General features: G+C 36.3%; 2 protein-coding genes across 4 annotated transcripts in view; one reads left to right on the top strand and one right to left on the bottom strand.

Moving 5' to 3' along the window:
• Window positions 1-24,016, top strand: part of LOC118729037 (activating transcription factor 7 interacting protein) — a 94,367-nt gene extending 70,351 nt beyond the window's left edge. For both annotated transcript variants that reach the window (XM_036456268.2, XM_036456269.2), the window contains exons 9-15: window positions 19-651; window positions 1,796-1,857; window positions 6,621-6,699; window positions 9,163-9,318; window positions 11,438-11,617; window positions 15,491-15,603; window positions 19,494-24,016. In XM_036456268.2, the coding sequence (XP_036312161.1) occupies window positions 19-651; window positions 1,796-1,857; window positions 6,621-6,699; window positions 9,163-9,318; window positions 11,438-11,617; window positions 15,491-15,603; window positions 19,494-19,913 (1,643 nt within the window). In that variant the 3' untranslated portion in view covers window positions 19,914-24,016. The remainder of the gene's footprint in view (window positions 1-18; window positions 652-1,795; window positions 1,858-6,620; window positions 6,700-9,162; window positions 9,319-11,437; window positions 11,618-15,490; window positions 15,604-19,493) is intronic.
• Window positions 24,017-24,845: 829 nt separating this feature from the next.
• Window positions 24,846-26,910, bottom strand: part of PLBD1 (phospholipase B domain containing 1) — a 55,995-nt gene continuing 53,930 nt past the window's right edge. For both annotated transcript variants that reach the window (XM_036456273.2, XM_036456274.2), the window contains exon 11: window positions 24,846-25,125. In XM_036456273.2, coding sequence (XP_036312166.1) covers window positions 24,943-25,125 — 183 coding nt within the window. In that variant the 3' untranslated portion in view covers window positions 24,846-24,942. The remainder of the gene's footprint in view (window positions 25,126-26,910) is intronic.

The following is a 26,910-nucleotide window of genomic DNA, read 5'->3' on the forward strand; positions in this document are numbered from 1 at the left end:
TCTTTTTTCTTTCTATAGTGTCTTCAACCAATCTCATCACTCCTCCAACAGTTGTCAGTAGTCAACCTAAATTGCAGACTCCAGTGACTTCGGGTTCTCTGACACCAATTCTTCCTGCACCCAGCACAGCTACAGTAGTTGCTACTACGCAGGTGCCTAGTGGAAATCCCCAGCCTACAATATCTTTACAATCATTACCAGTGATTTTGCATGTACCTGTTGCAGTATCCTCCCAACCTCAACTCCTACAGAGCCATCCTGGGACTTTAGTAACTAATCAACCATCTGGCAACGTTGAATTCATTTCTGTACAGAGCCCACCTACAGTGAGCAGTCTCACCAAAAATCCAGTATCCTTGCCATCCTTGCCAAATCCCACTAAACCAAACAACGTTACTTCTGTGCCCAGTTCTAGTATTCAAAGGAACTCTCCTGCTAGTGCTGCACCATTAGGAACAACACTTGCTGTACAGGCTGTTCCAACAGCACACTCTATTGTACAAGCCACAAGGACTTCTTTACCCACAGTAGGCCCATCAGGACTCTACAGTGCATCAAATAATCGTGGTCCTATACAGATGAAAATTCCAATTTCTGCTTTTAGTACTTCATCTCCTGCAGAACAGAGCAGCACTACTGCCCCAAGAATTGGTAAGTCAGTGTCTAGATTTAATAATAGAAAAGAAAGCTTACTAATGATCTGTAGATAATTGATCTTTTATGTTTGTCTGTAGAAGTGGCTAGCATTATTGGAAAAACAGTAAATACAATAGAATATCCTGCAGGTTATTTTTAGTAAGCTTTTAGTTACATAAGAAATTACGTTGTTAAAATGGGATTTGAGAGAGAGATTGTTTTGAGTGAGAGGCTAGCATTCATAATTTAACTTTTAGGAATTTTTCTAATATGGATGAATTTTTTATTTAGGCTTTGTAGCAAGCATTATTTTATAATACATTTCAGGATTATATGAATAGAATGAATTTATTTTAAAGTATATAATTCACCTAATATATGCTTAAAAGAGGAAAATAAACATCAGATATTTTCCCTACCCATTTGTATGCTCATCACTCACATCTTCCAAATTTGAACAGTTTAAAAATAGGTTCTGCCCTTTATAGTTTACTACACAATACTTGATTGTTTTTTGTTTTATATTTTTCCCTTTGACATATTATGATTATGTATGTATACATGTGTACTTTGAAGTATTGCAAAAGGAGAGCTTGATTGTATCTGCATTTAAAACCTTTTAAACACTTCTTTTAACTACATTTTGTATGCATTCTTTTTTTTCAATTATAGTTGACATTCAATATTATTTTATCTTAATTTCAGTTATAGAATAGTGGTTAGACATTCATATAATTTATGAAGTGATTTCTTTGATAAGTCTACTAGCCACCTGGTACTATACATATTGTAGTTATTACAATATTATTGACTATATTCCCACAATATATATTATATCCCTATGACTAGTTTGTAACTACCAATTAGTATTTCTTAATCCCTTTAGCTTTTTCACCCAACCCTCATCCCATCTGGCCACCATCAGTTTGTTCCTTTGAATAATTAACACTTAGCCTAGAGAGAGGTTCATGCTGGGTAACAAATCTCTTATAGTTATTTAAATTATAAGTGTCTGTGCGCACTCACGTGTGTAGGTGTGTGTGTGTGTGTGTGTGTGTACATGTACGTATGCATGTTTATGTATATAAAGCACAACCCAACTTTTCACATTTTTAGGTGCTTTTAAAAATGGCTGACTTTTTAAATTTTGACTCCTCAGAAAGCCAGACAAACAAAACAATCGATACTTCTGTTAAGAAAGCAGCTGATAGCACATCACAGGTAAGATTTTCCTTCTGTTTCAAATTAAAATTCTAATAATCCATGAAAGAATGGATTTCTACCAATATTCTTTAATACAATGAAAATTATTCTGTGTTCTTTACAACTCTTCAAATATTACCAAACAGCTTCTCTATAATATTGTACAAGAACTGACTTTCTTTGCTTAGTAATTCTTCTAGAAATAATGTTAGTTTATTATTGTATATTGACTAACTGCTTGGCTTATATAATTGACAGTCCAGCTATTTGCCTAAGTGACAAATAAAAAATAGTGTGAAATAGCCTGTGATTCTTTAGAATATCCCTTTCTGATTACTTATGACTAACATTTTTTTCTGTAAGAAATCTCTAAAGTTAGTAGAGTTTCAAAGAAATCTGAATGGCCAGTATGAAATGGTGGTTGTTTAATCAGACCTAGTTAGGAACTCTTTAAATATGTAAAATATTATCTTTTTTGTAGTCACTGAATGAAATTTCTCTAATGTCCTCCTAATAATTATTTGTCAACATATTTCATGTAAAATGTATTATTATAACATATATTTTATTCACATATCTCATTTCACACAATAGATCATTAATATATTTAATACTAGAGAATTTTGTGCACAGGGTGCCAGGAGAAGGGGGGTCCTCAGCCCAGCCTGCACCCTCTCCAATCTGGGATCCCTCTCACAAACCAGGATTGCTGGCTCCCAACTGCTCATCTGCTTGCCTGCCTGATTGCCCCTAACTGCTTCTGCCTATCATCCTTAATCACTCCCCTGCCAGTCTGATTGATGCCTAACTGCACCCCTGCCAGCCCGATTGCCCCTAACTGCCCTCCCCTGCAGGCCCGGTCTCCCCCAGCTGTCCTTCCCTGCAGGCCTGGTTGCCCCCAACTTCCCTCCTCTGCTGGTCTGGAAGAAGCCAAGCTTTCCACCTGCCCTTACCAGCCTAAGCCTCCACTCAAGGCTACAAAGTTTCAAAAAAAGGTAAACAAATCCAAACAGAAATGGCTGCCGGCCACTTCTTGGGTCCACTCCAGGCTACTAACTTTCAATTGTAGAAGGTAAATAAATTCCAGATGCTAGGGCCTCCTCTTGGGTAGCCAGGGTGCGTGGCTGGCCTACAAACCTCCACAGGCCCCTTGTTCAGGCTGCCCCATGTCCCAAGGGAACCCCCACCCTGATCCCGGACACCCTTCAGGGTAAACCAGCTGGCCCCCACTCGTGCACCAGGCTTCTATCCTATCTAATAAAAGAGTAATATGTTTCTATCCTATCTAATAAAAGAGTAATATGTAGATTGACCATTACTCCAACACACAAGATCAAGATAGCTGCCCCCCTGTGGTCAAAGATCCTGCCCCCATGTGGACACAAGATGGCCACCACAAGCTGGCCAGCAGGTGAGGGCAGTTGGGGTGACCAGCTGGCAGAGGAGGGAAGTTAGGGGCAAACAGGCTGGCAGGGGAGCAATTAGGCATCAGTCAGGCTGGCATGGGAGTGGTTAGGGGGTGATCAGGCTGGCAGGCAGAAACGGTTAGGGGCAATCAGGAAGGCAGGCAGGCAAACAGTTGGGAGCCAGCAGTCCTGGATTGTGAGAGGGGCAGTTGGACATCCCTCGAGGGGTCCCAGATTGGAGAGGGTGCAGGCTGGGCTGAGGGACACACACCCTCTGTGCATGAATTTCGTGCACTGGGCCTATAGTAATCTTATAATTGCTATTAATTATTGAAATAATTACCAATTTTATTTCTCAAGAAGAAAACATAGCCAGGGAACTGCCTGTAATATGTAATAATAGATAATAAGTCAGGTTATGACCAATAAAAATAGCAGATTAGATTTTATTATAGACCTTCTTGTCCTATTAAAGAGTATACATTATAGGAAAATATGCATCTTACAATAGAGCATCAAAACATGACATGAAGGCTACCAAATTTATTGAAGAAATAGACAAATAGGCCATTTTATTATTATGAAGTTTCCCTCTTTGTATCTTGGCTAATATTTACATGGTCACAGCAGCTTTTTTATATATTTTTTCCCCCAGTGTATTTATGTCTTTATATTTAAAGTCTATGCCTAGGAGAAAGAAACAACATTTCTTTATATCTTATCTCATGTGACAATCCCAGTTTTTTTTATAGGAAATTTTAGTGTACACGTGGTATAATTATTGATATGGTTGTAGTTAGGTCTGCTGTGTTTTTGTTTTTCTTTTAAATATATTTTATTGATTTTTTACAGAGAGGAAGAGAGAGGGATAGAGAGTTAGAAACATCGATGAGAGAGAATCATCCATCAGCTGCCTCTTGCACACCCCCTACTGGGGATGTGCCCTCAACATCTGGTACATGCCCTTGACCAGAATTGAACCTGGGACTTTCAGTCCTCAGGCCGACTCTATCCACTGAGCCAAACCGGTTTCAGCTGGTCTGCTTTATAATTTTAAAAATTTGTTTAATCTAAATTTTATTTCTATGGTTTCTTTTTTCCCCCTTCTTTATTTTGTGTTAATCTTTTTGGGGTTTTTAAAAACATTTTATCTTAATTCTTTTGTTTCCCTTTTATTTTTGTTTCTCAGTTTCTACTTCTTAATTCCACACTCATTAATATATAATTCTCTTCTTGCTCTCTCTTTCTCACCCGAGAATACTTTTTCATTGATTTTTAGAGAGAGTGGAAGAGAGAGGGAAAGACAACATCCATGTGAAAGAAACATATCAATTGGTTGCCTCCTACATGCACCCAAGGAGGGCCCAGGCCAGGGAGGAGCCTGTAACCTAGTAGGTTTGGTTGATGGGAATTGAACCGGGAACCCTTTAGTCCGCAAGCAGATGCTCTATCCACTGAGCCAAACTGGCTAGGGCCTTTGAATATTTTTTTAACAGCTACTTTGCAGTCTTTGCTAAATTCAAAATCTGGCTTTACTTGGAACCATTTTCTATTAACTACCTTTTGTCTTTGGTTGTATTGTGGTCTTTGCCTATTTGTCTAGCAATTTTTGTTGTTGGTTTTGTTGTTGTTATCTTGAGGGCCCCCTGGATATTGCACTATTCTCATCTGCTCCCTGCAGACACTTTTAACTGACCCTCACCTACTTCCTCCACCTCCCATCAGGTCGCCAAGTGTAATATAAACACTAAACCTCGGTGTTTACAGGGAGTGACCTGTGGTGGGTGGAGCTCCAGGGGAGCTAGTATTATTGTGCAGGAGGCTTAAAGCTCACAAAGGCGGTGTGGTGGTTGGCGTTCCAGGTTTGGGGGCTCTGAGTCCAGAAAACTCTGAGGATGAAGAGAACTTGTGTTTGGGGACAAAAGGTCAGTGACTTCCAGATTTGTGGTGGGGAACAGAGTCGGTTGAAATACAGGACTGGGGAGTCCGGGAGGACGGATTTGGGATCCGGTACTTGTAGGGGTGCTGTAGTCTGAGCCCGAGGCCATATTGTGGGGGAGGGGATAGGAGGCTGGCAAGGGTGGACTGGGGCAGCCCCGCGGTGGCTACGCACAGAGACACACAGTCACGCACAGCCACACACAGCCACACAAAGGGCTGGGAGTCGAAGCTGTCCACAGTGATGGTAAGCAGCTCCGGCTCCTTAATCCTAATCTCCTGCCTCTTAATTCTGATCTCCAGCTCACAGAGCTCCAGGATTGGAGACAGAGGCGGGATTGGAGGTAGAGGCAGAGCGAGCTGGAGGTTGTACGGGGTGTGGGGTAGGGTGAGGTGAGGTGAGGTGGGGTGGGGGTGGGGTGAGGTGGGGTGGGGGTGGGGTGAGGGTGAGGTGAGATGGGGTGGCGGTGGGGTGAGGTGAGGTGGGGTGGGGTGGGGTGAAGTAGGGAGAAGTGAGGTGGGGGTGGGATGGGGTGGGGGGGTGCAGTGGGGCGAGGTGAAGTGGGGTTGGGGGTAGGGTGGGGTGAAGTGGGGGTGGGGTGAGATGGGATGAGGTGGAGTGGGGGTGGGGTGAGGCAGCCACCTTGGGCTTGCGGCGGTAGCGGTAGAAGAAGCGGAGAGGCTCCCCAGAAGCGGAGAGGCTCCCGGGGATGAAGGCCAGGCCGGTGGGGGCCTCGGGCCTCCGCCTTCAACAGCATCAAGAGCTGCTTTTAGTGTTGAAGTAGACGGGCGGGGCTGGCTACTGGCTCACTGTGGGGAATTTTTGATAAATATAAAATTTAGTAAATTTTGAAATGTGTCCCTTAGAGGTATATTGTGGTGACTAGATTCTGTTACATTCTTTGAGGCTTTGTTAAATACTTTTAATAAGAATTTTTACAGATTTGTCGTGTTTGTTAACAAGTCACTTCCTATAAAATCATCGTCATAGGAGGTTTTTAATTGTAGGACTTAGAATTTATATCATTGTCTTGGGATTGGGCCTGCATTTTTGTAACCTGAAGAAATAGTTTTAACTTCACAAAATTTGAGTTTTGCAGATGAAAAATTGATCTTAATCTGCAGTGTAATATATCAAAGTTATTATGGTTAGCATTTACAGTCATGCTCCACTTAACTAAGATTCCTTCTGGGAAACTCGTCATTAGGGGATCATAGAGAATACTCACACAAACTAGATGGTAGAGCTTGCTTACTGCACACGAGGCTACATGGTATAGCCTGTTGCCCCTCAGGTGCATCAAGTCCTGTACACAAGAGGAAGTCATGCAGTCATTGAACCATGTTACCCATTACCCTCGTTTCTCCTCGGTATTATTTCATTTTTCCTTTTTTGCCAAAGTTTCTTTTGCAAAATAAAAGTGTGTTGTTTTTCAGAGTGGAAAAGCCACAGGAAGTGATTCAAGTGGTGTCATTGATCTTACAATGGATGATGAAGAGAGTGGAGCTTCACAAGGTATTTAAATATAAGTAATCATACTAAGTGATGCTTTGGTGCCATTTTTTTTCTCTTAACCCAATATAATACTCAGTGAAGATAGTTTTTTCTTGGTGTATATGTATCCTTTCTAGGATGAGAGTTTTTTAGATTAGAATTAAAAAATAGAAATCAAATCTTGAGTGAATATGAAAAGGCATAGTGGAAAATGGAGCAATTAGGAGAAATTTATCTTATGGAACATCTCTCTTTTTATGTCTGTTATTTCACTTGATCCTTAAAATAAATATGCAATACCCATTTAAGAGTTGAGGGTAGATTGATAGAGTATGAGTCAGTAAGGGAAGTTAATTCAACCCAGGACTTCTGACTCTAAATGGTGTTGTGCGTGTGTGTTTTTATCTAGGTACTTTTAAGTGCATATAAACTTAATTTGGTTATTTGAATTAATTTCCTTTAGTGTTGTTTAAAAGAAAATGAAAGTAATATTAGAAAGCATGCACACCCCAATATTGCTCTGAGTTATATTTAGAAATAGTATTAGATAGATATTACCCAATATTCCACATTATTCTTCTGCTTTTTTTTTTTTTTTAATACATTTTATTGATTTTTTACAGAGAGGAAGGGAGAGGAGATAGAGAGTTAGAAACATTGATGAAAGAGAGACATCGATCAGCTGCCTCCTGCATATCCTTGGGGATGTGCCCGCAACCAAGGTACATGCCTTTGACCGGAATTGAACCCAAGACCATTCAGTCCACAGGCCGGCGCTCTATCCACTGAACCAAACCGGTTTTAGCTCTTCTGCTTTTTAATAGGCATTCTATGAGTAAAAAGTTTCATGGTTAAATATGCTTGGTAAATGCTTAGTAAAATTATTTTTTCCTTTTTTTTAAAATTAATTTTTATTGTTGAAAGTATAATATTTCAACAATATTTCCCCCCATTGACTCCCTCTACCCCACTCCTGCCCCCCTAATGTTTTTTCTTAATACAGACTTCTCTAAGCCTTTACCCTGCTAATTTATAATGTAATTTTCAATGATTCAAAATATAAAGTAATTTTCAAACTTATTTGAATGCACAAAATAACTTTGTTCATGAACATAGCTCTGGTGATAATTCTATAATGCATGTGGAAAATCTAGTATCATCAGGTACTAAGTTAATTATTACCTTAAAGACATTAAATTTTAACCTAAACATTTAAAAAATTGCATTTTAGGGGGTAAAATGGTTAATTTGATTTTAAGAAAACAAAATTAAGTGTTTATACAATTGATTATGGGAAAGGAAAGTCAGATTTTTTTTGGTATAAAACTGCTCTAATTTTGGAACTTTTATACCATCATTTGTCAAGGTTGAATTCTACCAGTATTGCTATTAAAGAGTTTCAGGTTATCTGTAATTTTTTCACTATTATTTCATAGACAAGTTAAGTATAATGAATTCCTAGAGGGCAAAAATAAATCAGGTTATTTTTGAGAAGACACAGGTAGAGTTATTCTGAATTAAAAGGGAAACGACGTTTATTATCACGTGGTCTTGCAGTTTCTCTTTCTAGCATCTCTGCCTCACGGGGACTGTTTCCATTTTCACATTTGAATGTACCTTAAATTATCTTATTCTGAGGTGCATTGTTCTCCATCAGCACCCAATTAAAATTTTACTTGCTAAACCCTTAAATTTTATTTACAATTCATAATTTTGTTTACATAGAAATTTATTTACATTTTAGAATTCCATAGGACAGAAATCAGTGGGAATCATTTTGGATAGCAGAAGTTTTGGCTTACCCTCTTTATGATACACCATATAGTGGTTACCTATTTTCAAGGACTTTTTCTGAGATGCAAACATTAATTTCATAGGCTATTGTAGACTTTTTGAGATAGACACTCTGTGTGTATATGTGTATTATATTTTAAAGACTAGATAGTATAAATAGCTATCAGTGTTAAGCAAGAGAATCAACAACAGAGTAATTGGAATTCAAGATCTTTGGTGAAAATTTCATCAGTTTATAGGTATTTGTCTAGGAGAATCTCCTTGGTATAGCTTGCGTACACCTGCGCTCGCTCTCTGTATATATATATATATATTATATATAAATATTATATATATAGTACATATGTATTATTTACATAGAGAGAGATATTAGTGGAGGAAATGAAATTATTGTAATTGACATGATATTGAATTGTGTTCAGAAAAAGGATTGTTTTATTAAGATGTCAAAACATAAAACTGTATTTTTGTACATTTTAATCAGAATCTGTGATAGTACAACAGTGAGTTATTTAAGGTCCTGACTTGGTTTTCAAATTGACAAATACACATAGTTAAATAGAAAGAAATTGTTTTGTAAGCTTTAAATGTGACTTGGTGGCAGGCAAAATAAATTTTACCCCTAAAGGAAATCCTGTATTTCTAATTTTTTTCTATCAATAATCATAATGTCTCACTTTTAATTAACAGACACTAAAAAGCTAACTCACACTCCTGTGTCAGCCATGAATTCTTCTCAGTCTGTGTCTCGACCGTTACAACCTATCCAGCCAGCACCACCTCTTCAACCATCTGGGGTGCCAACAAGTGGACCATCTCAGACAACAATACACTTACTACCTACAGGTAAACTTTGCTGAGTCATTAAACCAAAGCTTTAGTTTTATCTACAGTGAAACAGGACTATGGAATCAAGTGGAAAGATTAGACAAAAAATTCTTACTGTTATTTTGAAGATACCGTGCCTTTTGAATGCTGTATAACTTAGTTTTCCTGCCGTTAAGTAGCAGCACTTATAGAATGGTTATATATGCCTTTGTCATTTGCTACTGAAAACAGCAGAAATGAATATCCTTTCTTAGGAAGGATGGGTGTAATGATGCATTCTGATTATAATCAAGAAAGTTATAATTGACTAATTAAATAAGAATTTAAAAATAATTCTTAACTTGAACTAGTTTAAAGTGGCTTAACACTATCATTAGGAGATATAACACTAATATTTTATTTGCATCTTCAAGAAGCTGTAAATCACATATTTTTAAGGAATAGCTTCTGTCTCCTAAACTCTTTGGAAGACAATCAAGACAGTTTTTCTTCATACAATAAGCTATTGTTTATATATAGATTTATCTGCAAAATGTTTACATAAGCACAATTTTCATTAAGGAAAACATTGAACTCAAATGAAATTGTTTCCTGTGAAATTAAAATGACAGTTACCTAATTTAGAAAAATATATATTTTTAAAAAATATATATATATTTTATTGATTTTGTACAGAGAGGAAGGGAGAGAGATAGAGAGTCAGAAACATCGATGAGAGAGAGTCATCGATCAGCTGCCTCTTGCACAGCCCCTACTGGGGATATGCCCGCAACCAAGGTACATGCCCTTGACCGGAATTGAACCTGGGACCCTTCAGTCCCCAAGCCAACGCTCTATCCATTGAGCCAAACCGGTCTTGGCAGAAAGAAATATTATTATGTAAACCCAGGTGCAGTATAGGTAACAAAAATGGGGACTAAAGACTGTTCATTTTCTAACTCAAAAAATTAGGATATATAAAGGCTAAGGAGTCTTTAGTAAAGAAACCTTTTTATCTTTGTTGTACCCAGCATTTACCTCCAAATTTATCCTATTTATAGAACCCATTTTTTATATGAAAGATTTATTGTTTTTATTATAAGTTAATACATGGTTATTTGTAAAATGTGATTCTAATTCAGAGAGTTATTAACAAGAAGCTGACTCCTAAAATCATAATTGTAGTCCATGCTGTGCGTGAACATTTAGGAATCAGTATTGATAAATATATATTAACACCACTCAAAAGATTAATGTTCTTGTGCCATAGGTTAGGAAGAATGCCAGAGTAGAGAAGGAAGAAGTGTGTATTTTAATGGATATTTTATTGTTTTGAATATAGAGATGGTTTGGCTCACCTAAAGAAAATGTCAGTTATAATACCCAACCAGTTTCTTGAACTGTGGAAATAGAGTTACTCTTGGATTATACTCATTTGCAGATAGTCTGGAGAGCCTAAAATTCCACTCTGCTAAGAACATTTTAACATAGAGAGGGAAAATCTGCTCTTTTAAGTAACTCCTATAAGTTAGTAATTTTGAGTCTAAACCTTTTGTTTCATGCTTTTTAAGTAGTCAAATTAAAGAGTGTAAAGGGCACTCTGGCCATTGTGGCTCACAGTGTGACTACACACTAAAGGGTCTCAGGTTCATTCCCAGTCAAGTGCTCATATCTGGTTTGTAGGTTCAATCATTGGCCCTAGTCAGGGCATATGCAAGAGGCAGCCAATCAGTGGGTCTCTCTCACATTCATGTTTCTCTTTTTTCCCTTTCCTCTCTCCCTCCCTTCCACTTTCTAAAAATCAATGGAGAAAATATCCTCAGGTGAGGAAAAACAAAAAAGTGGAAAGGGCATTAGACAGAGTTGAGATGCTTTTTTACTCTGAAGTTTGTAGTAATACCGTGTTTCCCCGAAAATAAGACATCCCCTGAAAATAAGACCTAATGCAACTTTGGGAGGAAAAATTAATATAAGACACTGTCTTATTTTCGGGGAAACGGTATTATTAATTTTGGTTGGCTTTATCAAGATTGCAAAAGGAGACTGTTGTCTCTATATCTCTATTATTAGAGTTAGTACAAAGTTAATTAACATTTAATACTCTTCATTTAACATAGATTGTACTGTATTCTTATTATATTTTTCTGCTTTTGATTAGCTCCAACCACAGTGAATGTAACACATCGTCCAGCATCTCAGGTGACCACGAGACTTTCTGTACCAAGAGCTCCTGCAAACCAAGTGGTTTATACAACTCTTCCTGCACCAACAGCTCAGGCTCCCCTGCGAGGGACTGTCATGCAGGCTCCTGCTGTTCGGCAGGTCAATCCCCAAAATAGTAAGAGACTCTTTTCTTGTATATGGCGCAAGTTGTAAGTTCTTCAGCATGTAGTTGGAGTAGCTTTTAAAATAAAATAAAAATAATAAAGTGAACCACCATTGAACTCTCCACCAGGCTAAGAAATAAGCTTTATCAGAATCTTATAAGCCTGTTTTATGTCCTTCCTTAATTGCATCTCTCTCCCTTTCCATCAGAGGTAACTATCATCCTTCCTTTACGTTTTTCTGTATAGTTTTGCCTCTTATGTAGGTTTCAGTAAAAATCTTTAATTTTCCAAAACTTAATAGGTAGGACAAATTTATCTATTTAAGGATTATGCAATAATGAAATTTCTTTCAAAAAATAATTTTTATTAAATTGATTGGGGTGATATTGGTTAACATGAACATACAGGTTTTAAGTATGTGTTTCTATGTTACAAGATCTGTATATCCTCCACCCAGAGTCACATGTTCTCCTATTACCTTATATTAGTACTCCCTTCTCCCCATCTCTTGAAGGCAGCATATGGTTGGGGTGGTTTTTTTGTTGTTGTTGTTGTTGTTGTTTTTTGTATCCATTCTGCTGCTCTGAGCCTCTTTATTGGTGATTTCTGACCATTTACATTTGGGGTAATGATTGATGTATGAAGATTTCCATAGCCGTTTCATCTTTTGTTTTCAGGTAGTTCCATGCCTCCATTGGTTCTTTTCCTTTATGTTTCTGTCTGTTGCTTTTGTTTGGTGACATTCCATACATCTTTCTTCTCTTTTTAATCTATATGGCCTGGTTTGGGGATTTTTTGTGTGTGGTTACCATTAGGTTTATAAAAATAAAGTTGCATATATACCATAGTTTTGTTCCTTTTGAGTGCATCTGATCTTTATCTTCCTTTGCCAGTTCAGACCTTTAGCTTCCTCCCCTTTATGTTTTTGTTGTCACAAATTATCATTGTTTATGCTTTAAGTTTTTTGGTGATTTTACTCATAGTATTAGGTCTAGTAATAATTAATGTCGTTTTCTAATACTTTTTTAAATCGAATTTATTTTAAACAATACAACAAAATTTAATCAACAATATAGTTGCCGTTGTTTTCTACTACTTGTGCCCAACGCTCAGGAAGCATTTTAATCCCTCTGTTGTAAAATTCTTGTGATTTTGATGCAAAAAATTTGGTCAATGCATTTTTGAGGCATTCTTCATTATTAAATTTTTTTCCAAGAAGAAAGTTTTGCAAAGAATGAAACAAATGGTAATCGGAAGGGGCAATATCAGGAGAATATGCAGGTTGAGGGAGAACTTCCCATTCCAACTGGCGCAGTTTTTCAGCAGTGATTCTTGCAGTATGTGGTCGTGCGTTATCGTGGTGAAGAATTACGCCCTTCCGATTAATCAGCGCGGGTTCTTTTTCTCTTAAAGCTTGGGCTAACCTTCCCAATTGGGCACTATACACTGCACTTGTAATGGTTTGGTTAGATGGTAAAAGTTCATAATGAAGAATTCCTTTAAAATTCCACCAAACACACAACATCACTTTTTTCACATGCAAGTCAGGTTTTGGCGTGGGCTGCGGAGCCTCATTTTTGTCCAACCATTGAGGCCGCCTTTTCAAATTAACATACAGCACCCATTCTTCATCTCCGGTAACAATTTGCTCTAAAAACGGCAAATGGTTTTGACGAGAGAGGAGCGAACTGCAAATTGTGACTCTTTGATTACGGTTGTTGTCGGTCAACTCATGAGGAACCCATTTTCCAAACTTTTGGACTTTGCCAAGTGCACGCAATTGATTGGGAATTGTTTTTTGTGAACAATTTAAAGTTGTCCCAAGCTCTTGTTGGGTAATTTGAGGATTTTGCACCAAAAGAGCTTGAAGAGCTTCTTGATCAAAATTGGACACACGGCCTCGACCACTCTTGTCATCTAACGAAAAATTTCCCTTGCGAAATTCCTCAAACCAACGCTGGCATTTTCTGGCGCTAACTGCATCTTGACCAAGAGCACTACAGATGTTTTTTGCAGCCTCACTTGCTTTTCTTTCTAATTGGAACTCGTAAAGCATGCAGTGCCGAATATGCTCTTCATCCGCCATCTTCTTAGCCCTAGTTTTGCAACAAAAACCAAACCAAACACAAACTTTTTCAAGCAAAACTTGTTAATTGCACTTCACACGTTCTGTAGATACCACGTGTTTGAAGGTTATGTCAATACAAGTCAACGCCAAGCAAGATTTTAAATGAATGTTTAAAAACGACATTAATTATTACTAGACCCGATATTGTGACCTTATTTTCTTTGTTTCAAGGAGTAGAATAAAACCCCTTGATTATTTCCTGCATTGGAGGTTTTCTAGTGATAACTCCTCAGCTTCTGTATGCCTGGGAGCATCTTTATTTCTCCTTCATATTTAAAGGATAATTTTGCTGGATATATTATTTTTGGCTGGTAATTTCTCACTGAATATTTGGTTCCATTCTTTTCTGTCTTATAGAGTTTCTGCTGAGAAGTTGGATGGAATTGTGATGGGTTTTTCTTTGTAGGTCACTTCCTCCTTTTCCCTGGCTACTTTGAGAATTTTTTCTTTGTCATTAATTTTTTACAGCTTCAATACCAGGTGCCTTGGAAGAGGCCCTCTTTAGATTGAAGTAACTAGGTGATTTGTTTGCTTCTTGTATTTTGGGATCTAGTTCTTTCCTTAGATTTGGGAAATTCTCATTTATTATTTGTTTTAATAAGACTCTCCATTCTATGCCCTCATTCTTTCTCCTCTGCAATGCCTGCTTTTTCTTATGAAGTCAAATAGGTCTTTTCATTTTTCTTTATTCTCAGGTCTTTCTTCTTTTCCTCTGCATCATTTCTTGATTCCTATCTTCGATATCACTCATTCTTTCCTCTATCTGTTTGGTTCTGTTTTCTGTGCTCAGTATATCACTCTTTTTAAGAACATATATTTTAATTGACATCAGAGTATCTGGCAGAATTATAGTATGGGCCAGGTACTGAATATATGTCAGGGTTTATGGTTGGGGAAGTAGGTAGCTCTAAATTTTCTGCTTCTGTTGCCCTGATGTATGTCAAAACATTTCCTATTGGGTAAAGTGAGTATCCATAGTTAATTAGCAGAGGGCATGGAGAGCAAGAGAACTTCATAACAGAAGGCAGGAATAACTTAGTAGGGTTTTTTCTTTCTTTTCTTTTCTATTTCCATTTTTTTGTAGTGAAGAAGACATAACCTGACCAGTTTGGCTCAATTGGCTGAACATCAACTTGTGTACCCAAAAGGTCACTTTTTCGATTTCCTGGCACTTGCCTAGGTTGTAGATTCAGTCCCAAGTCTGGATGCTTACTGGAGGCAACTGATCAATGTTTCTCTCTCTCCCTCCCAACCCCTCTCTCTCATTCTCTCTAAATCCAGTAAAAACATATTTAAAAGCAAAACAAACGAGACAGCAGAACTTTTGTGGAGATAGCTTTATTTTACCTGTCCTTAAAGTCACACTGCTTCATTCTGGGCTGTTGCCTTCTACATGTGAGCCACCAGTGTTCCAGTGTTCTGGAATTTTGCTCATATTTCTTTTAATAGGGATTCTATTTATTTTTCTCCTGTGCAGGAACTCTTGTTCCTTGTGTCTACTGTTTTCCTCTTTATTTTCTCTTTTATATTTGTGATACACATCCTCTGATGGCTACTTAAATAGATTTTTGTTGTTTGCATATATGAGAACTTCTTTGTCTTCATGCTGGAATGATACTTTGGCTGAATGTAGACTTCTACGTTAGAAGTATTTTTCTTTTTATATTTTAAAATATAATTTTACTGACATCAGGTGTTTAGTCAGTGTTCTGCCAAACTTAAAATAGTATTGTAATTTATTAATTTTCTTTTGTAGGTGTCACAGTTCGAGTGCCTCAAGCAACTACATATGTTGTAAACAACGGAATAGCCCTGGGATCCCCAGGACCTCAGCTCACAGTGCATCATCGACCACCACAGGTGCACACTGTAAGTGACTACAAAATTCTTAGCTATGAAACTGTCAGATCTTATTTTTCTTTAAAGTAGTTATATCAAAAGGAAATGACAGTTCTTCTGTTTTTCCTGCAGAAGTTTATTTAAGAGACTAGATCTTATCATTATGAACAAATGTTCTTCAGGATGATAGTTGTCAAGGATCATAGAGCTTATGGTGGCTTATAATATATAAAAAGAGTCCACAGGTAGAGCATGTGAAATGAAAGAGAGAGACCATTTTAACTCATAGTTAAATTAAAAATATTTTGGAGATTAAAAAGCATATTTTAAAAATAATTTTTTGATACTCTATAACTTTATTCTTTTCTTCAAAAATTATACCAGTTCTGCTATATTGCTGCCACTTTATTGTCTTTAATAATTCAGTGGTATTCGAAATTCATTATTCAGAGATAACAGAAAATCACAAGATTTCCCCTTGGATATAATGTAGTTTCCAAAATAATGTCACATTATCCTGTGACATAATTATAACAGTATTTGGTTTGGTATATCATGTAAATGGAAATATATCGGCTTTATGAGGAGGGAGGAGATTGAGATATATCACTTCTTATCAAATAATGGATCATTCCTTTTTTTTATTACCTGTAATAATGGCTAGCATTTATTAAGTGCTTACTATGTGCCAGGCACTGTTAATATACTTAGTTCTCACACAGGACTCCTTTAGGACTCCTGCTCTCTTTTTTTTAATGATATGACAGCTAATACACAGAGAAGCTGATTAAGCAGCCCAAGGTCATACTTTGTAGAAACCCAAGTTCTAGGGCCTGTGCTCTGAATAGCTATTATTTTTATTGTTCTACAATGAAAACATAATATTAATGGAGCACTTACAATATACCAGGCACTCCAATTTAATTTAATGTGTTTTAATTTAACCCTCACAACTTTACGAGGATTATTGATTTCTTATAGAAAAGGATACTGTGTCACAAAGGTGTGTTAAGTGATTACTCTGTGTCACTACCCAAGCTAGTGTCAGAGGCAAAACCATTTTATAACTCAGGCTGTCCAATCCCAGTCCCTCTAGTCTGGCCCTATTGGGCTATGTGTTAAATATACCATTACTGTTGTTTGTGTCTGTAAATAATTGGTTTCATTCATTAGTCTTTCATAAAAAGTATAGGAAAAATCTCATTTTAGTTTTGCAAATTTGATAGCCTATCAAAGTTGTGGTGTGTGTGTGGTCATTTGTTGTTGTTTTTTTTTTTTTTTTTTTTTTTTTTACTGGGTTCCATTCATGTGTATTGTCTAGAATAAACTGCATCTCACAGGAGGAATATTCTTTTAATTAATTTAAAATATATTTTTAAATAGCAATTTTCAAATGTATGCAGAAAAAAATAGAGTAACAATTCCTATATACTTGTCACATATCTTCAACAATTATTAGTGCTTGGCCAGTCTTATTTCATCTATGCTACCAGCCACTTATTTCCATAACCATGTACATGCTATTTTTAAGCAAATTCCTGATACCACGTTATTTTACCTATAAAACTTCAATAAAAGCCATTGCAACAACAAAAATATAACTAACTCAGTTGACTTGGTTTTCGGACATGAGCAGATTCAGAATCCTAGAATTTTAAGACTAGAAGGGATATTACAGGCCATTTAGACTTCTTAAATTCTTTAAAATTCTTTAAACTTCTTATTGTTATACTTCTTAAATTCCTATGCTCCATCTAGTCAAGTTACGCATTAGACATTGTTTATTACATTGTTAGCTATATGTTTGTTTAATATTACTTATAAAACAATTAAGTCTCTTTCAGAAAAAAAGACAATTTGAGTTAGGAATTAAAGCCACATGGTTAGCATTCAAATAAGTCTTACTTTTTAAAATACTTTTTTATTGATTTTAGAGAGATAGGAAGGTAGAGAGAGAGAGAGAGAAATATAGATGTGAGAGAAACATTGATTGGTTGCCTTCTGCTTATACTCTGACAAGGGATTGAGCCTGCAACTTAGGCATGTGTGTACCCTGATTGGGAATCAAACCTTTTATTTGAAGCCGCCCAACCAACTGAGCCACACTGGCCAGGGCTCAACTCATTTCTATTTCTTCAGCTTTCAATGTTTTATCTAAGTTCAAATATTTTCTCTCTTTATATTTATTTTAGCTTTTAAATTGAGGTTGTACCTTTTTCCAGACATGTTTAAATTTTTTTCAATTAGGTATAAGAATTTCAGCAGATTTATATTCCTTGACATTATTCAGCATATCCTTTCTGAGTTCTTATGTACATGTATCTGGTACTAAGTTTTGAAAAGGCATGGGAATTAAAAAGATGGCATCAGACTATAACAGAATTCACTATTTAATATTTGCAAATTATCCATTTAATAAAAAGTATATTAAAACAATTTTTTGATAAATGAATTTTAGTTAAGGAAATCTTATTTCTTGACTTCCAATTTAAAGTCAGTGAGCAGCCCTGGCCGGTTTACTCAACGGTTAGAGCATCAGACGGGCCATGGAAGGGTCTTGGGATCAATTCCTAGTCAAGGGCATGTACCTGGGTTACAGGTTCACTCCCTGCCCGTCAAGGTGCATGTGGGAGGCAACCAATTGATGTGTCTCTCTCCCATTGATATGTCTCTCCCTCCCCTCCTCCCTTTCATTCTCTCTGAAAAGCAATAGAAAAAATACCTCGGGTAAGGATTAACAAAAAAACTCCAAAAATTCCACTTTCCTAAAGCCAGTGAATAATGATGTTTCACTTGGGGGGAAAAAAATCACTTATATCCCTGTTTCCTGGCTCTCACTTGAATCTTGTTTGGAAAAATTGTCACTGTAATCTTAAAACCCAAATATAATAATACTGATGTTCAATGTTCAATAAGTGAATTTGACTTCTTAAGCTTAGTATTAATCCTTTTTCATTATCTAGCTTTAACCTACCTTTCGAAATTTAACTTTTCTTTTTCAAATAACCCTATGTCTGAGTAAAAAGTTAACACTGGTTTTTGCCCATAAATCATACCTTTTCTCATGCTTTACCTATTGGCAGTAAGGTACACAACTTTTTCTGTATTTCTGAATTCCCTCTTTCTAATTTAAATGTCACCTATTTCATGTAGCCTGATCAAGAGCATAATGTCCACTTATTATTAAATGTGCTTATTTCTTATTTCTAAGAATATGCTAATCTTTATATGGAAAAACAGCTTTAAAATGAAAGTAGAGTTAAAAACTCAAATTTGATAGAGTGACACACATAATATTTTATTTTTAAAGTTTTTTTAAAAAATGTTATTGATTTTTGAGAGAAAGGTAGGGAGAGGGAGCGAGAGAAACATGACATGAGAAACATTGATTGGTTGCCACTTATACACACACCAACCTGGGCACAACCTGGGTATGTGCCCTCACTGGGAAGTGAACCAGCAGCCTTTCATAGCACAAGATGACACTCCACCAAGTGAGCCACACTGGCTAGGGACACATATTATTTTAAAATGTTACATTGTACGAAAAAAAGAAGCTGCGCAGCATATAGAATTAAATCATTTTGTTAGAAGTAGGTAATTATTTCAATCTGTCAAGATGATGTCTTATCAGCAAGGGCTTTTATTTTCCAAGGAAAACTGTAGGTCTGGAAAGAATAGCAGGGGTTACTTCAGCATCATTGTTTGGGGTACAGTTGGTTACACTGTAAAGGCTTTCATACATATTCTCATCAGTGGCTTTACTTTATCACCAAATAAAACTTGCCAAATATTTGATATTTCCCTGTATTTTAATATAAAATGTTCTCAGTAAGTCACCTCTAGGATGTCTTCGTTCTAATTCTCAAAAACAGCCCTTTGTGTGGTCATTATAAATCAACATGGCTCTTCTTGGTTAGGAGCCCCCACGCCCTGTGCACCCAGCACCCTTACCAGAAGCCCCACAACCACCGCGCCTGCCCCCAGAAGCTGCCAGCACATCTCTGCCTCAGAAGCCGCACTTGAAGTTAGCACGAGTTCAGAGTCAAAATGGCATTGTACTGTCATGGAGTGTCCTGGAAGTGGATCGAACCTGTGCCACTGTTGACAGCTACCATCTCTATGCTTACCATGAGGAACCCAGTGCCACTGTGCCCTCACAATGGAAAAAGATTGGAGAGGTAAAGGCACTTCCTTTGCCAATGGCATGCACTCTGACCCAGTTTGTATCTGGCAGCAAATACTACTTTGCCGTACGGGCCAAGGATATTTATGGACGTTTTGGACCTTTCTGTGATCCTCAGTCAACGGATGTGATCTCTTCTTCCCAGAGCAGTTAAACCTTGGAGCCTTTCTCTCTTCTTTGAAAAGTTCCACTTTTTTGTCTTGTTTTAATCTTGTGCATGATACCCATTGTAAAAATCTACATTGTGCGAGATTTCTTGGACAGATGTGTATATACACTACGTTTGTTTATAATCAGAGAATAAAATAAACTTAGCTCATAAAGCAAGAACCTTTTCCTGAACAATTCAAACTTCAAGGTTTTGAAATGTAAATGTGCATCTTCCTTTAGTCTTGAGGCTGGGGAATAATATGTGTGGGTGTTTGTGTGGTTTTATTTTTTCCTATTTATATATGTTTGTTGCAGTGAAATCTTCCATTTTCATTCTCAAATTCCCCTCTTCTAGTATAAAGTAAACAGAGCAAAGCATCTGAGGTATGTAACTGGCATGATTCTATTACTAAGGGATCTGTAGTTTCATAGTTAAACAATTTAAACAGAATCTAAACAAAACCCAAAGGAAAAAAATAAAAAGCAAAATGGTTCAAGAGCTTAAAATAGGTTAATTTGAACACAGGAAAGGATCGGTTATCTTTTATTGTCTCTTCTGGGTTGTTAAATAGGCGAAAACCTCTAAATGGCCCCTCCCTTTTCTAATCTTGGTTTTATATTTATTTTGTGCCTTAAACATTAACTGCAAAAATAAAGGTGGCCATTTGTCCATTGTTGTTTCTTTCCTTTCAGCTTTTAGCCCTTCATTTTTTCTTTAATGCCACAATATAGCACACTCCCTCAAGTAAATGTTAAAACAAGGCTTTTATACGTATTCTCATCAGTGGCTTTACTTCATCTAACTCCAAATTTTTAACTTGCTATTTTCTCCCAAGAATATAAATGCTTTTATTTTTGGTCACCATTTAAATTAACTTTATGTAAAGTAGGTCAAGAGAAGACCGTACTATGTAAGAAACTTTTATTAACATATTTCAGTATCTGTGCTCACACTGTTAGAAATTATGAAAGCAATTACAATTTACTTTATCACCCAAAGTATAATATTTTTTCAAAGGAAATAGTCAAATTTATAAAATACAGTGAGCCAAAATATTAAAGGGAAAGATCCATTATCTCTTTATTCTTTTGTATCGTTCTTTTTGTTAACTTTTAACTTTGTTTTGATGATGCCAAGTTTTGTGTAATTTATCCTATGTCAGCTTTGGATAGAATTTAAAGCACATTCTTTAGCGTCAGTTTATATAACAATTAGGTATAACTTAGTGTGCATCTCTGTTCCTCTTCAAAGTTAAAGTCAGCTTAGGTGTCCTGCATTTTCAGTACGAGTGCGAGGTCTAATGGTATCAGGTGGTTGAGTGTAGATAGTGGAGGACAGGACTTCCTGGGTACACTTGGGGTTGAGAGTGTGGTTGGGAATATTTTGAAAGGAATTCATGGAGTTTGTGAAATAATTTATTTTCCTTTATCATATTTGAATTCATATTTCTACCCTCTCAAATTATACCTCTTGAAATTGTAGGAGGGAACTATCCCATTAATGTTTTGTTTGCCACATGGGTGGTTTGAAACTGGAAGCATTCTAGTTGTAAAATCTTTAAATAGACTTTCACCAGTCAGTGTATGTCATGTTAAGAGTGAAGTTTGATGGATTCTGAAGAAAGCCTACAGTTTGCCAAACTATAAATACTCCAAAACCTTCCTTTCACTTTCAGAAAATAAGGTCACAATGAGAATTAAAGTTTTCATGAATCAAATTTGCCAACCATGTAGCTATCACTCATTCTAGGACTAATGACACTGGTAAAGAAGTTGCCAATGTCATGCCAATGAAAATTTCAAAAGGGAGATAGATATATATGAACACCTGTCGATATCTGCATGTATAATATATATGTTTCTGCCTGCAGTGGATGCAACATTGATTATGTGTTCAAGATCATTCCTGTCTACAGAGTAGAAAGCTCATGTTCAAAATAGTTTTTTATTGTGTTTTTTTTTGTTTGTTTGTTTTTTGTCATGTGATAACAATTTGCCTACTTAGCCTTGAAATGGTTTCTTTGGTGAATGTTTCTATTTATAGTCACTAGTCCTTTTTTTTAAAGTTTTTTAGCACTATATAATCCTGTGAAGAATACCCAGTTGAATGCAAATATTTCATTATTTTAATGTATACTGTGTTTTCTGTCAAAAATTTTTCAAACAGTAACTCTAAAATATTAACTTTTATTTTGGCACAGTAAAATAACTTGTTATTCCAGATGGTGGAAGGAAGATACAAAGAAATATTGTAATTATTTGAGGAAAAAGCATATTATAAAATGGCCTCCGAAAATTAGACTGCTGTGGCATTTGTAGGCAACAGCAGCTATATTGGATTAACTGAAAGGTGGTAGGCTAGACCTCTAGTCTTTTGAGACAGGTTTTATTGTTGATGGACACTTTTTATTTGGAAGAGAGAATGGAAGATTCAGCTAGAAATCGTTACGGATTAGAGTTTTTTGTAGCAGTTCACACCCCATGATATCTTTTTTATTTTGTTGTACCTTTTCACAAAGTATTATAAATAAGCTTGTTTATCCCATTTTGGGATAAGTTTACTAAACTTTTTAGCTTGACAATACTTGTGTTAAATGTCACTTTATTGGAAATTCTGGAAATTTCTGAAATTTCAACCCAAAATGTAGGGTGGTTATGTGGCATTTAAAGGTAACAGAGATGTTTGTTACTCTTTACTTGGTACTGTGTTAATTTTCACCCTATTTTAAGTGTGAGTAAGCCTCTTTCCAAAATTGTTATTGCCAGTAAATTTAAAAATTACATATAAAGATAACATCTGTTATTAACAGTTAACTTGATGAGGTAACTATATCCCTCTTTCTCTGGACTCACTTTTAAAAATATACAGAATACTGTGTACTGTTCAACACAGTAGAAGTCAATGAGAAGAGTGAAGAGAGCTTTCTACCTTGAAAGGTATTTATTGGGATACCATTTGCCTCACAGTTAGATGTTCCCCATTCTCCCCACCCCCATTGTCAGATAAATGAAAGGTTTATTTGAAAAACAAGTCCTAGAGCAAGAAGCTTAGAATCTTAGGGGTATATTTCTGCACCATACACAATTCTCTGACTGTATTGCATAAGTGTTAGCTAAGTTTTTGTTTTCTTTTGTTTATATTTTATAAATTATTATTCATGCAACAAGGTGAGTGTTAATATTGCATGACATGCATTTATCTTGTTCCACGAATTTCCCAGTACTATACAAGATCAACAAAATAATGCCTGTGGTATCGTCCTCTCTTGCTTTTATACATATGATCTTAGCACTGTTAGAGTACTGCAAAGTCCTTGGGTTATTTCAGTATCTTATAATTGATTTGTTATTTTATTAATGACCAGTTGTTGTCATTGGCCTGTTTTATTCTAATTTCCAGAAAAATCATGTCTCAGTGTTAGATTATTGCAAATAACTTTTATCTAAAACCAAGGTATGATTCTGCCTTCCTTACTGGGCAAATGAGGTGTCCCGTTCTCCTCCATCTCCCACCCCCTTTTTTTACATTTTGGGACAAAGGAAAAGATTAGAACAATTCTTATGAGGTGTTTTGTTAGTATGGTAGATTTATGTAATTCCTAAAATCTTTTTCTCTTGAGCCAGCCAATGGGGAGGAATAGGACCATACAAATAGTTTTATCATGCTAAGTAAGTTTTTTAATTTGTAGATTCAGCTGAATACCAAGCATTTATATTTAAATGCTGTCTTTTTTATTTTTTGTTTGTAAATAAGGTAACTGGGCAATCAAACACCTTTTGGAAAACTTGGCTTTAGTATTTCATCAGCCATTTCAAAGTTAATATAAAAAATTCTTTGTAGGAAACTTGCATTCTGATTTTTCTTTATTGCAGTTGAAAGTGTAAATACGACAATGTTAAGATCTTCCTAATGTCTAATATAAACTGGGCTATAGCAGGTTGTCCTATTTTTATTAGGTTTTAAAGATTTTTGTGGTTTTTTTTTCTTCTTTTTTTTCCTAAATGTACAGTATACTGGTACCTGTTTAAGTGTTAACTGTAGTGGGATTGGTCCAGCAAGCCTGAAATTTATACTTTGAAATAAACTATGGGTTTTTAACATTCTGAGTACTCTTGATTCATTCTGATTATTCTTGCCCCTTGTGTTTGTTTCTTTCAAAAGTCTCTTACTTTGCTAAGGATCATTCATTAGGCTGTACAATATGGTTTATTTAGCCTATTTGACAATACCCCAGCACTAAAAGTACACACAGTTTTCAAACTTTGAAAGAAAAACTATTACACAGAGTTGCTCTCAGATTAGATATGCTTCTTTTCAGTAATGGGAGACAACATTAAGGTCTGCTATATTGTGTGCCTAGCCTGCACTACAAGAAGACTCAACTGATACCTGTTAATGCCAGAAATATCACTCACTGAATTTCTGTTAGAGGTTCCATTAGAAACACAGCTCCACCTTTCTTTTGGGCTTTGTCAGTAAGTATATCCACCCAGGGGAAGGAAGGGGAAAGAGCATGAAGGAGTACAGGTTCTTAGGGGCCAAGCCTGAAATAGGCACTCATCTCACATTCCACTAACAATAACTTGTCATGTGGCACAACTACCTAAGGGAACCTGGGATATGTGGTCTGATTGGCCAGGCATAAAGAATATGGATTTTGATGAGCAAAAATCATTGATTGGCTGCCTCCTCTACACCCCCTACTTGGGATCTAGCCCACAACCCGAGCATGTGCCCTGACTGGAATCAAACCCAGGACTCTTCAGTCCACAGGCCGAAGCTCTATCCACTGAACCCAACCAGCTAGTGCTGCCATATTCTCTTGTATGTAAATTTGTATGCTAAAGTCTAGTATTGGTAATCATATGTAATGTTTCTTCTACAATGAATGCTAGTGAACTACACAGTCAACAGTGGGGAATAACAGTAACAGACTAATAACATTTTATTAAGACTAATTTTGAATGGAAAAACATAGCTAAAATAATGCCTTTGGTATCTTATTTGCAGCCTTCTATTTTCTTATCGCCCTTCATTTTATGTCAGGTTTCAAAATTGGCTTCATGGTAATAAAATCAAAGTTGTAAGCCTCTGGCATGCCCTCATGAAGAGTTTTGTTGAACTTATTCCAGTGAAAAACAGGGAGGCCACCTTGTACTGTGGGACCGCTAATGGCATGTGCTGTGTACTCTAATGCTAGGTACATATCTGCCACCTGGAAAAAGAGAAGAGGAAGACATTTTAGAAAAACCATTTGGAAAAATAAATTGACTAGATCCCTATCCCCACCACCCACCCCCATTTCCAAAATCACAATATTAGCCCCTTTAAAACAAAATCTTGCCAACTTCCACAATCTGCTATTCTGTCTTTATTTGGCATTCAAATGTGAATTGAACAGTAGGAGGGTATTAGCAATGTAGCCAAAGTGAGATCTGTAATCAATTATTCATAATCAAAATTCTAGCTCAAAAATTTATTAAAAAGTAACCTCCATATGGCTCAGTTTTCTCAGTTGTAAAGCAGGCTGATAACCCTACTTCATAGATGAGTTGTCATGAGGATTTATGAAAGCAAGTGCTTGGTGCAGTGCCAAAAAAATGTTAATTCCTCAATAAAAGTTTTATTAATAAAGTATAGTAGCAAGATATAAAGTAGAGCTCAATGTCAAAAAATGCCTAAATAATGGATAGCATTCTCAGAGGAGAAAGAAGAAAATGTCTCATAACTTAGGATTTTCCCTGTGTTCAAAATGGCTTAAGAGAAATATTTTTAAAGTATATCCTCAATATAATTTTTTTTTTTAAATGAAAAATTGGCAGGCTCCTGTGTTTCCAGAAGAAAGTAAAATATGACAAATGACAGGTCGGCTTGGATTCTATGCAAGGCAGCAGAGGGTAATTCACTTTGTATATTCTGGGATGGATATAACATGTCGCACACTTGAATGAATGTTTGCAAATGCCATAAAAAATACAAAAACATTCATTGGGGCTTCTTGTGTACCAAGCTCGGTATCCACTAATCCCCTCCCCCCGCCCCTTTATTGAATTTTTTAGGGTGACCTGATTAACAAAATTACATAGGTTTCAGGTACACAGTTCCACAACTCATCTGTACACTGTATTGTATTCACCACTCTAAGTCAAGTATCCTTCTATCACCATTTATCCCCCTATACTCTCCTCCACCTTCCCTCTCCCTGGCAATTCACACAGTGTTGCTCTTGACCATGAGTTTTTTTTCTCTTTTTTCCCTCAATCCCTCTTCCATGCCCCACTATTCCTCAAATACCCCTCCTCTCCAACAGCTGTCAGCCTTCTCTGTTTGTGTCTATTTTGCTTGTTCATTTTGTTCATTAGATTCTACTTGTTTTATTTTTTTGCATTTCACAACATAGTGAGAGTCATTAAGGCTAAAGTTTTGCCATCATCATATAACTATAATATAAGGTGAGTTGGAGCTCAGACTATTCTAAAGCATCTCCTATTTAGGCTTTAGGCTGATAGAAAAAAAATAATGTGTGTTTGGGCTATTGACATTCAACAGTTTAAGAGCTAAAGATGGAATAGTTAATTCTTCTCATACATTTCTTCCAGAATTTAGGACTGGAGTTGCAAATGAAAAGACACATGCCCAAACCAAAAGTGCAAAAGTATGTGGTAAAATGATTCTCTCCACCAACTAAAATAACTAGCCCACCCACTTGGATCTCCCAAACCTATGAGTATTGGAGTAAATTTTTTAACAACTAACACTCTGAGGGGAAAAAAAAAAAAAGGCCCTGATTTGTAATGTTTGCTGATTTCCATGCTGTAAATACTCCCACCCTGGCTGAATTCAAGCTATCAACACAATCAACAGATTTTAACAACTGGTCCTCATATGAGCTATTTCAGACCACCACTGCAAACATAAGATACATTATAGCACTTATCAATTCAAACATGCTAAAAACTAAAAACTCTTCAATGATTTTGTGTCTGGTCCAATACTTGTT

This window comes from Pipistrellus kuhlii, unplaced genomic scaffold, assembly GCF_014108245.1.
Source record: "Pipistrellus kuhlii isolate mPipKuh1 unplaced genomic scaffold, mPipKuh1.p scaffold_m20_p_3, whole genome shotgun sequence".
Classification (NCBI taxonomy): domain Eukaryota; kingdom Metazoa; phylum Chordata; class Mammalia; order Chiroptera; family Vespertilionidae; genus Pipistrellus; species Pipistrellus kuhlii.